The sequence below is a fragment of the Sinocyclocheilus rhinocerous genome, unplaced genomic scaffold (assembly GCF_001515625.1).
Source record: "Sinocyclocheilus rhinocerous isolate Xijiao unplaced genomic scaffold, SAMN03320098_v1.1 scaffold2254, whole genome shotgun sequence".
NCBI lineage: Eukaryota > Metazoa > Chordata > Actinopteri > Cypriniformes > Cyprinidae > Sinocyclocheilus > Sinocyclocheilus rhinocerous.
In genome coordinates this window covers 303842-318153 of record NW_015652339.1, presented here as the reverse complement: position 1 = coordinate 318153, position 14312 = coordinate 303842, and the positions used below count along the sequence as shown (strand labels likewise).

The following is a 14312-nucleotide window of genomic DNA, read 5'->3' as shown; positions in this document are numbered from 1 at the left end:
AACATCTAAATACTCTTTAATCAAGATTTTCACAACGGATTGATAACAAAGACATGTTTTCAAAAAAATAAGAAAAAGTAAATTACTTATTCAGCAAAAAGTTGACTTTTTTTCTTTTTTAAACCATTAAATCTAACACAATTTAGTGAGCTATATATTTGTAAATGGGGTAAGAAAAGCAAACATCTCAAGGTACATTCAATCTTGCTTCTCAATTAAATACTCTTGACTAAAGAATATATATTTTGTTGCAAAAATTCTGATTAAGAATATGATTTTTGCACCATAACTGTACATATTAATAAGACTAATACAGAAAAGTGCAAAGAAAAAAAAAAGCATAGCAGGATTTGCAACGGAAAACTTGCTGGAAATAAGTAACACTAAAATCTTCTAAATATAAAAATAGCACTCATAATAAATCAGTCAGCCTTAATCCTCCACTGACAGATTCAATATGGCCTTTCATGAAGCTGATGTTTTATAAGGGATTTACCGCAAAACACTACCATCCAGGTCATTTAGGTAGAAAATATGATTAAAAACATACATGTACAGTATCACAAGTCTATATTTCTTTCCATGGAATGGTATTATTGTTTACAATCATCCATCTTCTACATATACACAAAAAAAATATTCCCACAAACTGCTTAAGCACTTGTGCAAATTAAAAACTAACTGTGCAAATGATTTCTTATATATTACACAGGGCACAAAAACTGAATCTCCTACTGAAACTCTTTGAAGGGATGAAAACTCGCTTAAGATTTCACCAACAGAATACTGTGAATCACATTTCAATAGCGGTAATATGCTTTTGAAAGAAGTCTCTTCTGCTCACCAAGGCTGCATTTATTTGATCAAAATACAGTAAAAATGTTAAATATTATTATAATTTAAAATAGCTGTTTTCTATGTGAATATATAGTAAAATGTAATTTATTTCTGTGATCAAAGCTGTATTTTCAGCATCATTACTCCAGTCTTCAGAGTCACATGATCTTCAGAAATCATTCTAATATGCTGATTTGCTGCTCGAGAAACATTTCTGATTATTATCAATGTTGAAAACAGTTGTGCTGCACAATATTTTTGTGGAAACGGTGATACATTTTATTTTACAGGATTCTTTGATGAATAGAAAGTTCAAAAGAACAGCATTTATTTGAAATATAATTTTTTTGTAACATTATAAATGTCTTTACTGTCACTTTTGATCAAATTAATGCATCCTTGCTGAATAAAAGTATTAATTTATAAAAAAAATTTAAAAAAACATACTGACCCCAAACATCTGAATGGTAGTGTGTGTTCAACCAGATTTAATCAATTATATGAAGACTTGCTAGTGTTGCATAAATGATCGCAGTACTAACGTGTTAATATTATATGCAAGAATGACATATTATGTGCATGAGAACTAAATGTGATGCAGATTAATTGATTTTCCCTAATTTCTCAGATCCTGTTCAGATAATCTTTTAAATTAGTTTAGATATTATCTTCTATTTTCAAGAAAGCATGAAAATGTTCAAAATATGTGTGAGAAGAATACATAAAAAGAAGAACTTAATAATCTGCAAAATATAAAGGATACATGTGTTGCAGTTAAAGGGATAGTTCACACAGTTCTGGCATTATTTACTCACCCTGTATGATGACATTTTTATCAGCGGACACACAAATATAACATTTTAAAGAATCTGTATGCATTATTTCTTTTACGTTAACAGTCAATCTCCAAATAAGAGCATACACATTTGCATGAGGGTAAGTAAATCATTTTGGGTGAACTATGCCTTTAAAGGAGTACTTCACCCAAAAATTTGCTAAAGATTTACTCACCCTCAAGCCATCCAAGTTGTAGATGAGTTTGTTTCTTCATCAGATTTGGAGAAATGTAGCATTGCATCAGTGTCTCAGCAATGGATGCTCTGCAGTGAATGGGTGCCGTCAGAATGAGAGTCCAAACAGCTGATAAAAACATCACAATAATCCACAAGTAATCCACAGCACTCCAGTCCATCAGTTAACATCTGGAGAAGACAAAAGCTGTGTGTTTGTAAGAAACAAATCCAGCATTAAGACCAGTGTTGGGGAAAGTTACTTTCAAAAGTAATGCATTACAATATTGCATTACTCCCTAAAAAACTAATTGTGTTACTTAGTTACTTTTTGTAGAAAGTAATGTGTTACATTACTTTTGCATTGCTTTTTTAATCTGGGCTGGGCTTGCAAGTTTGTTTTTAATATAAAAAGTTCTATTTTTGGCAAAAGTAAAAGCCCTTTCAAACCAAAATGAAATGAATAAGCCTCAGGCTGAAGGAAATGTCAAATCACGTCTGTACAGTAGAGGGCGCAGCTCAAACCATTCTGGATTGCACAAAGAATAGGACGCATGAGAAGAAAGTTTAACACTCTTCCGGAACACAAATGTTATGTTTATCTAAAGTCATTTTTGCTTATTAGTATGGTTAAATTGGATAATTGAAGCTCAGCAGCAAAGACACTGGTTAATAAAATGGGATTAAATACATAAAGGATATTTGTGTTATTTAACATATTTAATTATTACAGGTTTGTGTCATATTCTGAGTTTGCATTTCACTGTTTTTATTAATTTTGAGGAATACTGAATCTGTTTTTGTGCAAGTGAGATGAATAAATGCATGTTCTAGAGCTACAGTAACATCATGTTCACACAGCGCACACAACTGATGTTAACTGATGGACTGGAGTGGTGTGGATTATTGTGATGTTTTTATCAGCTGTTTGGACTCTCATTCTGACGGCACCCATTCACTGCAGAGCATCCATTGCTGAGACACTGATGCAATGCTACATTTCTCCAAATCTGATGAAGAAACAAACTCAACATCTTTGTTTCAGCACATTTTCATTTCTGGCTGAACTACTCCTTTAATCTACTATACTGAAATGCTTACGACCCTTTTGAAGATCTTCCATCATGCAAAACCTGCCGTTCGGTGATCTTTGAATCAGGAAGAACGGCCTCAAAAGTCTTCAGACGGCTAAGATCAGTGGTCCAGTCTGATATAAAACACAAGCAGTCTGTGTGGAGCCCAGCGGTCACTATCTCCAGTGCTCTTTCAAGGCCAGCGCGGTGAAGACCAGCAGTAGCAGCAGTAGGTTGGGCTGGATGATGGAAGCAGGAGATGATTCATCTGTTTTCTCTGCTTCCTGAACGGGAGCGTCAGTGATGAAAGAGTCTGATTCAGTGACGCACATCTCAGTGAAGCCGCTGCCGCTGCCAGAACCGCTGCTCTCGTCATCTGAGAGGCAAAAATTCAGCTTATGCAGCGAGCAGAGATACATTTCCAGATCTGACTTAATAAAACTACTTTGGACCAGATTTCATGCCAAAAGTCAGAAGTTTGGTTATGCAAGACTAATAATGCCCTCTGGAAACAGCAGTGAAAGCCTACTGTATCTGATTTTTCAAAATTAGGCCTCTAAATGATCAACATGATCCAATCTTTGATGTTAAACCTGTTGTTCACAATCTACTACATGCCTTCTGTTGTCCGATTTATACTCTTTTAGACTTTTCGTATAATTGTCCAAAAGTCCACCTTCAGCTCGTGCTTCTGATTTTTACAGATTTTTCTCAAGTAAACGTCAGAATAACTCTAGTCATATATCTCCAGATGAACACTTACTGGACTGAAGCAGCTCAGCTTTACTTGATTCTCCATCAATCATGTTTTAGAGTCTCAAATCTGATCCTCAGGATCTTTTGAGGAGCGTTTGTTTCCAGAAGCTTTACTTTCACTGTTCCTCAGCGGTGGAATGATCTTCACAAGCCTCCAGAACATCTCACATCTTCTGAGGAGCTTTTATTACTTCAGCTCTCAATCACTGCATTATATGTTTGGAGCATTTCAATCTCATCTTACTGAGACAGATTACTGGAGATATAGAGTGACGACTGATATTTAGATCATTTTATGTAAGTATCTGCTGTACTGTTATAAAAATCTCATTGATTTACATTACAAGCATCAGAATTGCATCACGTTTTGTCCATATAAATATCAGCATCTGCACCAAATTGCATATTTTTGCTCAGTTTGAGTCTCTGAATAAAACTGAGCTGTTTTTTCCTCCATATTCTCACAATATCAGTCTATATGAGCCATAAAAATAAACATTCCTCAAAAACCTGAAGGTCTTATTTGTTACTTACATTTTAATGTGATTTTTTTCTAAAAAGCAATGTATGGATAATCAAGTAAAATTAAGTTGCTTCAATCCAGTAAGTGTTCATCTTGAAATATTACTAACAATATAAAAATGTATTCTTACGTTTTTTAAAAATCATACTAAAGGCACTTTATGTGCTGAATACTATCAAACAGACGACAGAATCAGTCGGTGAATGAGTGTAGATCATGTCTGTAGTGGCTGTGTGATTTAGTCCAAACACATCGTGACTTACTTGAGTCCTGAAAGTAGATGTTATTGCCGTTATATGCATTCTTGAGTTTGTTGATCATCACCCTGAGAGCCATGATCTGCTGTCGAATCAGAGTGTCCGGTCTGGAAATGTCCACGCCCACCTCCGGGTTATTCGCTTGATTGGTCAGTCCGTCTTTCAGAACCTCAGGGACATATCTGGGGGAAAAAAAAAACTCAGTAGTTGTGCAAATTCAATGCATAATATTCAAATTTGTCCCAATCTCCTTTCTAACTGCACATTTTTGGCTATCAATAAACCACATATAGTGCAGCATAAATAAAGTGTGACTTTGGGTTACGAGTCCGACTCTCTAACCATTAGGCCACGACTCCCCTGGAGTCGTGAAATAAACATACAAACATGTCAGATTAAGTCTGACCAGTAAATACACATTATACCAGTATTATTTTAATATTGTTTATATACTGTTATAGTTTTCATTAATATTTTAAATTAGCTTTTATTTTTACATTTCCAGTTTTCACTTTAATTTGTTTAATTTGAATGCATGATTTTGTCATTTTTATCAGTTTTTTTGGGGTTTAATTTATTTTCATTTCAGTTTTAGTTCAGTTTAAGTTTTTAATTTGCAGTTAGTAATTCTAGTGCTTCAACTTAAACTTATTACAGTTATCAATAAGGCAACATTTCTTCAACATTTTATATAATATAATATTGTAATATAATACACACACACACACACACACACACACACACATATATATATGTGTGTGTCTGTGTGTGTATATATATATATAAAAAATTTTTATTATTTTGACCAATTGTCAAAAATGCTCTAAATTTATATGACATAATATTAATATTATTTATAACATTAGTAGTTTACAGAATAAAACAAAAACATTTTTAATAATACAGTATTTATTACATTGTATAATAATTATATAATTTAATATTTACAAATTTGGTCTCACAAGTGTCTCCCCATGAAAACGGTATCCAATAATGGAAAACAAATTTCAGCACAACTAGTTAAAGGGGTCATATAATAATATTTAACAATAATAATCATTTTTAATACAAATTTTTTGTAAAGTTTGGAACGAGTCATTAAGTTTCAATAGATGGTCTTTTTTGGGGTTCAGAAAGTTACAGTATGTTTCACAGTACAATAAGCTCTTTTACAAAACAAACAAATAAGGAGATCATTGAGAACAGCATCTCAAGATCTTCTCAATAAGAGTTGTACACATTCAAAAGTAGATATGTGACCCTGGAGCACAAAAGCAGTCTTAAGTCGCTGGGGTATATTTGTAGCAATAGCCAACAATACAATACAAAATTATTGATTTTTCTTTTATGCCAAAAATCATTAGGATATTAAGTAAAGATCATGTTCCATGAAGATATTTGGTAAATTTCCTACTGTAGATATATTAAAACTTAATTTTTGATTAGTAATATGCATTGCTAAGAACTTCATTTGGACAACTTTAAAGATGATTTTCTCAATATGTTGATTTTTTTGCACCCTCAGATTCCAGATTATCAAATAGTTGTATCTCGGCCAAATATTGTCCGATCATAACAAACCATACATCAATGGAAAGCTCATTTATTCCGCTTTCAGGTGATGTATAAATCTCAATTTTGAAAAATTGACCCTTATTACTGGTTTTGTGGTCCATTGTCACATATGTAAAACTGTCCTGATCTATTGAGCAGTGAATCCACACATCCACAGCTGTACAGATGCTTGATTCCAGATGTTTTACCTGCCCTTTTCACGGCCGTTCCAGCAGACGTCCTCTGCGCTTTCTGCAGCCGCCACATGTTCCTCCTGACAGAAGGCCTCAGGAAGTGATGACCAGAACTTCCTGAACTTCTTCAGCTTCTCCTTGACGTCAGTCACCTGGATGATGGTATAATGACGACTGTTGAAACAACTGTAAGGCACTGAACACAAAGCAAATGTATAGAAAGATGTTCACTAATGGTCAAAAGTTTGGACACGTCCACTCATTCTTTATTATGACTATATTTATAAAAGATTTTAGAATAGCAACATGAAAACTATGATAACTATGAATTACTGCAAATGGAAAATCTATAAATTATATATAATGTATATATGACTCAAAAACCTTAAACATCATCTGTTATAAATAAAGCTTTTATTAGTCTACAAAACCAATTTCAAGCATTTAAGCAGAAGCCTTCAGATCAGCGGCCAAAGACGATATTTGAAGGCCAGTCAATATATTTCTGCTACTTCTGTTGTAATGATAAAGCTTCTCATTTTTGATTTACAGAAACTAGGAGTGGCAATATATTACAAAAATTACAATAAATAATTTAAATAATTAAATTCCAGAAGTTTCAATTTGTGTTATTTTGGTATAATTAAGAAATTATAATTTTCCATTTAAATTTTTGTTAATTTTGTTGTGTTCTTCTCATTTTTAATGTCTATATAGTTTTTATTCATTTTTATTTTGTTTTTTTATTATAATTTTTTAAATAAATTAAACTAAATGAAAATGAGAAATGTTGCTTTAGCAAATAGCTGAAATAAAATAAGTATTTTTTTATATAAGTATATTTTATATTATTTTAAATGAGTATTTTTTTTATACAATACATTTTAATGTATCAGTTAATGTTTGTTTGATTTCAAGTAAAAAAAAAATGTTTCAGTTTTAGTTAACTATTATAACATTCTTTTCAATAACTGAATGTTATTGAAAGGGTTTACACTTTTTATTACCAATTAATTTACTTGACTTTATTTTTTTATTATTATTTTTAACTTAAAAATAGCAATTTCTAACAGATAAACTGTTTTCATTCGTTATAAAATTTTCATTATAAAATCTAAATTTCCACGAGATTCCATAAGATTTGATTAATTCCCACGACTATTCTAGAACTTTTCTAGGTCACACACTTAATATTCCCCTCATATATCCAGGTTTTCAAAAATCATGAGGTCCAACTTTTTGATCACTCAATATTCAATATTCATTTTCATTCAAGAAGTGATCCGAACTGCATTTAAAAATCAATACACCATGCACGCAGATCTCATCCTTCAGCACTAGAGGGCGCAGGTGCTTCAGTCTCAACACAGCTGTGTTTCACTTCCTTTATTAAATCAGTCAGGTAATGATGCTATTACACGTGCTATTACATTTGTGCTCATGTCATATTAATAATGATATAGTGCGTGTATAATGTAAATATGTTTTTATTTTTGGCTAAACCATTCCTTTAATATTTAACAAGTACTTACTTAATGTGACCTACATTAAAGAAACATCATACTTCTGATCCTGCCATAAAAATTAAAATTACCCAAAATACTAAATTTATAATATGTCCAGTTGCTTTGAAAGGAATTTTTACCTGATATTGCATCATTACTGACAACATGGCTTGAGTACTAACTGTACTGACTTTACTAGCTCATTTAAAACAAACATATCACTAAATGCCAGAGATAGAAAAAGCAGAAAAAAGAAGGATAGACAGAAACGATGGAGAGATAGACATGACAGAAATATCTTCAACAACAACTCGTCCTCCATAATCCAATTTAAAGGAACATTTCACCTAAAACTGATTAATGAACTACTCATTTAAGGCAAGACACTACATTTGTCCAAACAGTACTTTCCCCAGCTGATTAATCATAGTAAATTAAGACAACTGTTTTGTATTACAATTTTTTTAATGTGATGTTAAATATGCAAATGATGCATTTTTTTATAAAATATGCAATAATTTGCATACATTTACAGAAGATACATCTGAACATTGGATAAGGAGGGTGCTCTGGAGGGGCAGGCACAGCAAAGCGCTTTCGAGGAGCTGGCACTGGAGCGAGTTTTGGGGCTGGAGCTGGCACTGGGGGGCGCTCTAGAGACGATGGAGGGCTGGATGGGACCAGCAGAGGCGAAGAAGATGATGGGGAGCTGGACGGAACCAGCGAAGACGAAGGAGACTCAGGAGATGAAGGAAAACTTTCTAGAGCCAATTCTCGGGTGAGGATAGGAGCAGTGAACTCCAAGGGCAGCGCCATGTCCAGCAACGCTGAGAGGCCAGCGGCCGGCGGGCATGCGTTGGCGGCGGTCGGCGAGCGAGACCTTGAATCAGCCGATGGGCCTGCGTGATGCTCGACCAGCCCTCTCGACTTCCGAGCAGCCGGCGATCAATACCTCCAATCGGCCTGCGCCCTACGGACCAGAACCAGCTGCCTTCTCCAACACCGCTCGTTTTCAGCCATCTTCTGTATGGGTCTCGTATTCTGTCACGGTGCGTGGTTTTAGTCAAGGGCACACGATGAAGGAGTAGAATTAAGGAGTCTTTTTAATAAACATAAACACACTACACCATTAAAGCAACGTTAATACGAGACAAAGATGACATGGAAACTGAGGGTTTTTAAGGAAGGCAAACTAAGGAGCAAATATAAGTGTCATGTCAATCTTTTTATTAAATTGTCCTAATTTATCAACCCACCGCCAGATGACAGTATATTGATGAAACTGTTTCAAGTTTCTCTGTTTTATCCTCCAGGCTTCCAGCACAGAGAAGTTGTGTAAAATAAAGCTAATTAAAGTGAAGCTCCACGCTGCTTCTGGAGTAATTGCTGTGGAAACCTCCCCTCAGGACAGAAAGCATCGTCTGCTTTCTTGAGATGTAAAAACGCCTTATAATGGAGACCATGCTCCTCACTAGCTTACTGACAGATATGAAGTACAGCAAGATGTTTTCAAAGCTGAAAAACTTCCAATACAAGCTACACGGAAATACACACAGAGAAGCGATTTCACAGTCATGATACATTCACCCGCCACAATTTACAGCTACAAAAATTGTGTCTACGCCAGAAACAAACAATATTACGTTGTGATATTGTGATAAATTACTCTTTAAAATATATTCAAATAGAACACAGTTATTTTAAATTGTAATACTATTTCACAGTTTTTACTGTATTATTGATCAAATTATTGCAGCCTTGTTGAGTAGAAGAGACTTCTTTCAAAAAGATTTTTAAAAATTACAGACAAAAAACATTTAAGTGGTAGTGTATGCATGGTTAGAAACAAACAACAAAAACATTACATTAGATTTATATTAGAACAAGCTGTTTAAATATATAAAAAATGTAAATAATATCATTTTAGACAAGCAAGAAAATAATGTAGCTGTGCATAAATATGTAGTCTGTTAATTTTCGCTGTAGACTGGTTTTGCCACATTATGACCAAGGGTTTGACTGGTTAGCATGGGTTAGTTAGTCTCTGCTGGAAAGATGCCATAACTACACCCTTCCAGGGCAAAGAGACTCTTTCTCTTTTGACGGGCATTCAGACAAAAAAAAAAAAAAAGAAGAAGAAAGAAATCAATCAATTAAATAAATAAATAAAATCAACAATTATAAATGAATGAATAAATAAATAATTAAAATAAAAAATAATAAATGAAAATAAATAAATGAAAACAAATAATTAACAAATAAATATAAATAAACATAAAATAAATAATAAAATAAACATATTGAAATAAAATAAATATTAATAAACCAAATAGAAATATAACTGAATAAATAAACATATAAACATAAATGAAAAAATAAACATGTATAAGCAATTAAAAAATATAAATAATTCCTAAATAAAAATAAATACAATTATTAAATACATATAAAAAATAAATACAAATAAACAATAAAATAATTTAAAAAACAAATAAATAAAACTGAATGAAACATATTTAAACAATTAAATAAAATAAATAAAACATAATAAATAAAATTGAATAAATATATAAAATAATGAATAAAAACAAATAATAAATTGAATAAACAATAATATATAAACACAATTAAATAAAAATAAACATAAATAAATACAAATCAATCATTTTATTGTAGCTGATGTTTTGCAAGTGTCCTGTGATATAAGTGTAAAATGAAATGATATTTTTCCCTGTCTGTAGTTTTTGGTCAGTAAAAGATAGTCACTAGTAAAGAGTTTGCGACTGTCATGCTAATCGATCAATCCCTCCGTAAATTATAGACCTCTTTAGTCACATTGTGCCACATGTGTCCAGTGTAAAACAGCAGCAGCATTCACTAGAGCTTCATCTGTAGAGAAAATCTGTGAAATCAGGCTCAGATTATAAAACTGGTGAGATTTCACAATCACTGTCTTTAACCTGCACCCACACGAAAATCAATGTCTGCTGTATACATGCGGCTCTTCAAAAGCAGATCTATACGCCAATAATTGCTCCAGAGTCCTGTGGATGTAGAAGTGAACATCATCAGTCGTCTGACAAAAAACAACAAGACATCGGTTCATTTCTGCTCCAGCCGTACAGATGAATGTTTGGCCAATGCTGTTTGTCAGGCTGCAGTCAGCAAAGCACAAAATATGCCATTAAATAAACACAATCTGAACAAATCTAACCTCGTCATGTTTACTTTTGTGTGGGGAGTCCTGAAAGTGATGATTATGCTCAAGCATCTATAACGCATATCTGCCTATTTGAGCTTGAGTAAATAAAAACACGGCCAGAAAAAAAGATGAACGACCTGAACTGTGTTCCAGGACTATTTTAAGCCACTAGTGTTTCAGAAAATAATGTTTTTATCAATGCATTTGATCCTTAACTTCATAAAACTGTATTTTGCAATATTTTTGGAAGACTTTTTAAAAGGATTTTTAAAGCATAAATCATTGCATTTGTGCCTATATTATATAAAACTAGACAAGGGTTTATCTAACAAAAGTAGTTAAGTAGTTTAGTAGTTTGAAACATCAAATGTTTGTCCCTCTGTGATTCTGGCCTGTTAAACAGTGTCAAGATTTTAAAGTAATTATGATGTTTAATTTAAATGAAATTTAAAAATGTGATGGATGGATGGATGGATGGATGGATGGATGGATGGATGGATGGATGGATGGATGGATGGATGGATGGATGGATGGATGGATGGATGGATGGATGGATGGATGGATGGATGGATGGATGGATGGATAGATAGATAGATAAAACCATCTAATACATTAATTCTACAAAAAATGTCCTAATTTGGTGTGTTACCACATGATTTTCCCTCTAAATGAATGAATGAACAAATAAAAAAGTCTCCATTTGCTTAATTTTAAAGTTGATTTAAATGTTTAGGGGAAAAAACAACTGTACGTAAACATGCTCCAAAATTTAAGTGGGTTGCAAACATTGCAAACCTTTATATGAACATAATGCAAAACAGCTCATGTAATATTTAGTTTGACCTTCAGAATCGGATGATCAATAATTTTCTGAAAAGTTAAAACACCTCCTTTCACTGACTATTTGTTGAAATAAAAAAATTAAAATACAATAAAAAGATTTTTTAAAGATTTTTTCAGGCCTTATTTTGTACCCTATTTGTGAAAAATGACCACAAGACAGTTGAAACATTTGCAAGTTTATAAAATGCTGAAGTAGATGCCATATTGACTAAACCCGTGTAAATTACAACAGCAACAATATCACAAAACACTCAAAAAATAAACTCCAGACAAACAGCCTCTGCAACTCTATCTAGTCTCTTCACGAGAGCGCGGCTGCCGTTTGTGGAAGCCGGTGTTCAGTTTCTTGAGTTTGGCGACACGAGGCGCCACATTAGCAGCAGAGATCTGGATTTGAGCCTCACAGATCCAATCAAGCATCATGTGCAATTCATTTCCACCTCTTACATATCTCATGAGCTCAGCGTAATGCACACGAGCGCATCAGGTTACAGAAACCCAGAGCCATTTCTCATGCCACTCATAAAGCATCCTAATGATTCAATCTGTTTGCCATCGAGCAACGAGCTAAACTCCACATCAAAGAGAGGGCTGACTGAGTTTATTAATACGACTGAGGAGTCCTAATCTGAACAAAGAACTCTTAAATATAAACAATTTTGTTATTTTAAACATGTATTCTGCTGTTGCTTTTAGTCATGGAATAGAAAAGGAAAATTGTATGTATATATGTGTGTGTGTGTGTGTGTGTGAATTAATATATTAATTTAAATATTTTAATGTCTATATACACACACACACATAAATATACATGTATATTTAATATTTCCGATACATTCATTATGATTCTGTTAGAAATTTAATAATAAATAAAAACTATATTGACATAAAAAACTAATAAAATTGACAAAAACACATGCAAAAAACTACTAAAACTTTAAGTAAAATTAAACTGGAAAATTTAAAAATAAAAATTAATTCAAAATAATTTTTTTTTGTAATTTAAAATAAATTAAAACATTTTTTTTAAATAAAATATAAAAAAACTTATTTTATTTCAGCTAGTTGCCAAGGCAACTTATCTCATTTCCATTAATGTATGTGTCTATATATAAAAACATATGATTAATTTTATATTAGAGTTTGTTGCTACCAAAATCATTATATGTATGTATATAAACATTATATGTTTATATATAACATTATAAAAAAAATTAAAAGTTAAAAACTAATAAAAATGACAAAAACATTACTGAAACTTTAACTAAAATTAAAATGACAAGGACATTTAAAAAAAAAATTTCAAAATGAACAGAAATAAAATAAAATTTGATAGATATATCTATATATCTATATCTATATTATTCTTTAAACAATAACCACTAATATACTGACAATTAAGGTCACTCTCTGATTTGCTTGTTTGCCACAACAATGTCTTTTCTCAGCAGATATTGGTATATGAGATTCAATGTGATCAGTTGTATTGATCGATCAGCATATCGTGTTATTATTTTGGTTAGAGCTCTACTTCTCATGTTTGCGTGGAGCATCTGGAGCTGCAGATCCAGTCAGATCAGTAATGTCCTCGGCCCTCGAGGACCTGAAGCCATTAGCAAACGCACTGGAGGAATCAGACATCATGTGACGTAACGCTGCACCTCCTCAGAGACTCGCTCACATACGCCTTTCTCTGAATCCCCTCAATACAGCATGAATGGAGCGCAGACTCTAGAGGAACTGATCGACTGACTGAACGCATGAAATACACAGGTGAATATAGCCAGGCACTGCAGTGTGTAAATGACCATAAAAATAAGCTTCTGAATTTTAGATAAAGAAACATTTGCGTGCAAATAATATGGTATATAATGCATTAACAAAAAATATTATGGTATATTAATGCACAACATATGCATGTCATTTTAATGCCACTAGTGGCACTAAATGGAATTGCAATCTGTGTGAAATTACATGCTTCGAGACACAACCCAGTGTTATTTTAGTATTTTATTATAGTATTTAGTGATTTTATTTCAGCTTATTTTGTAATTATTTTAATTTAGAATTTTAGATTTATTTTATTCGATTTTTATTATAATTTTAGTTAAAGCTTTAATAATTTTGTTGTGTGTTTTTGTAATTTTTTATTAGTTTTTTATGTCAATAATATAGTTTTTATTCATTTTTATTTCAGATTTAGTTCTAATTATTTTAGCATATTAAGTAAAAAAAAAAAAAATTAAAATGAGAAATGTTGCCTTGGCAACTAGCTGATACAAAGTAAATGTAAAGTTTTCCCATATTTTATTTTATATTATTTCAGGTAAGGATTATTTTATTTCAAGTAACAAAAATGATCATTTTGAATAAGTTTTTATTTTAAAATTTTCCATTTTCACTTTAATTTTAGTTAGTTTTAGTAGTTTGTTGTGTGCTTTTGTCATTTTTATTTATTTTAGTTTTTTAAAATGTCAATAAAGTTTTCATTAATTTTTTTCCCCCGATTTTTAAAATTTTTTATTTATTTATTTATTATTATTATTATTATTTTATTA

General features: G+C 32.1%; 1 protein-coding gene across 1 annotated transcript in view; it reads right to left on the bottom strand.

Annotated features, from left to right (window-relative positions):
- Positions 1 to 2911: 2911 nt before the first annotated feature.
- LOC107714877 (glypican-6-like) overlaps positions 2912 to 14312 on the bottom strand; it is a 37251-nt gene continuing 25850 nt past the window's right edge. Inside the window, exons 7-9 of the mRNA XM_016520869.1 lie at positions 6220 to 6356; positions 4463 to 4638; positions 2912 to 3296 (exon numbers count right to left, since the gene is read on the bottom strand). Of these exons, the coding sequence (XP_016376355.1) occupies positions 3097 to 3296; positions 4463 to 4638; positions 6220 to 6356 (513 nt within the window). The 3' untranslated portion in view covers positions 2912 to 3096. The remainder of the gene's footprint in view (positions 3297 to 4462; positions 4639 to 6219; positions 6357 to 14312) is intronic.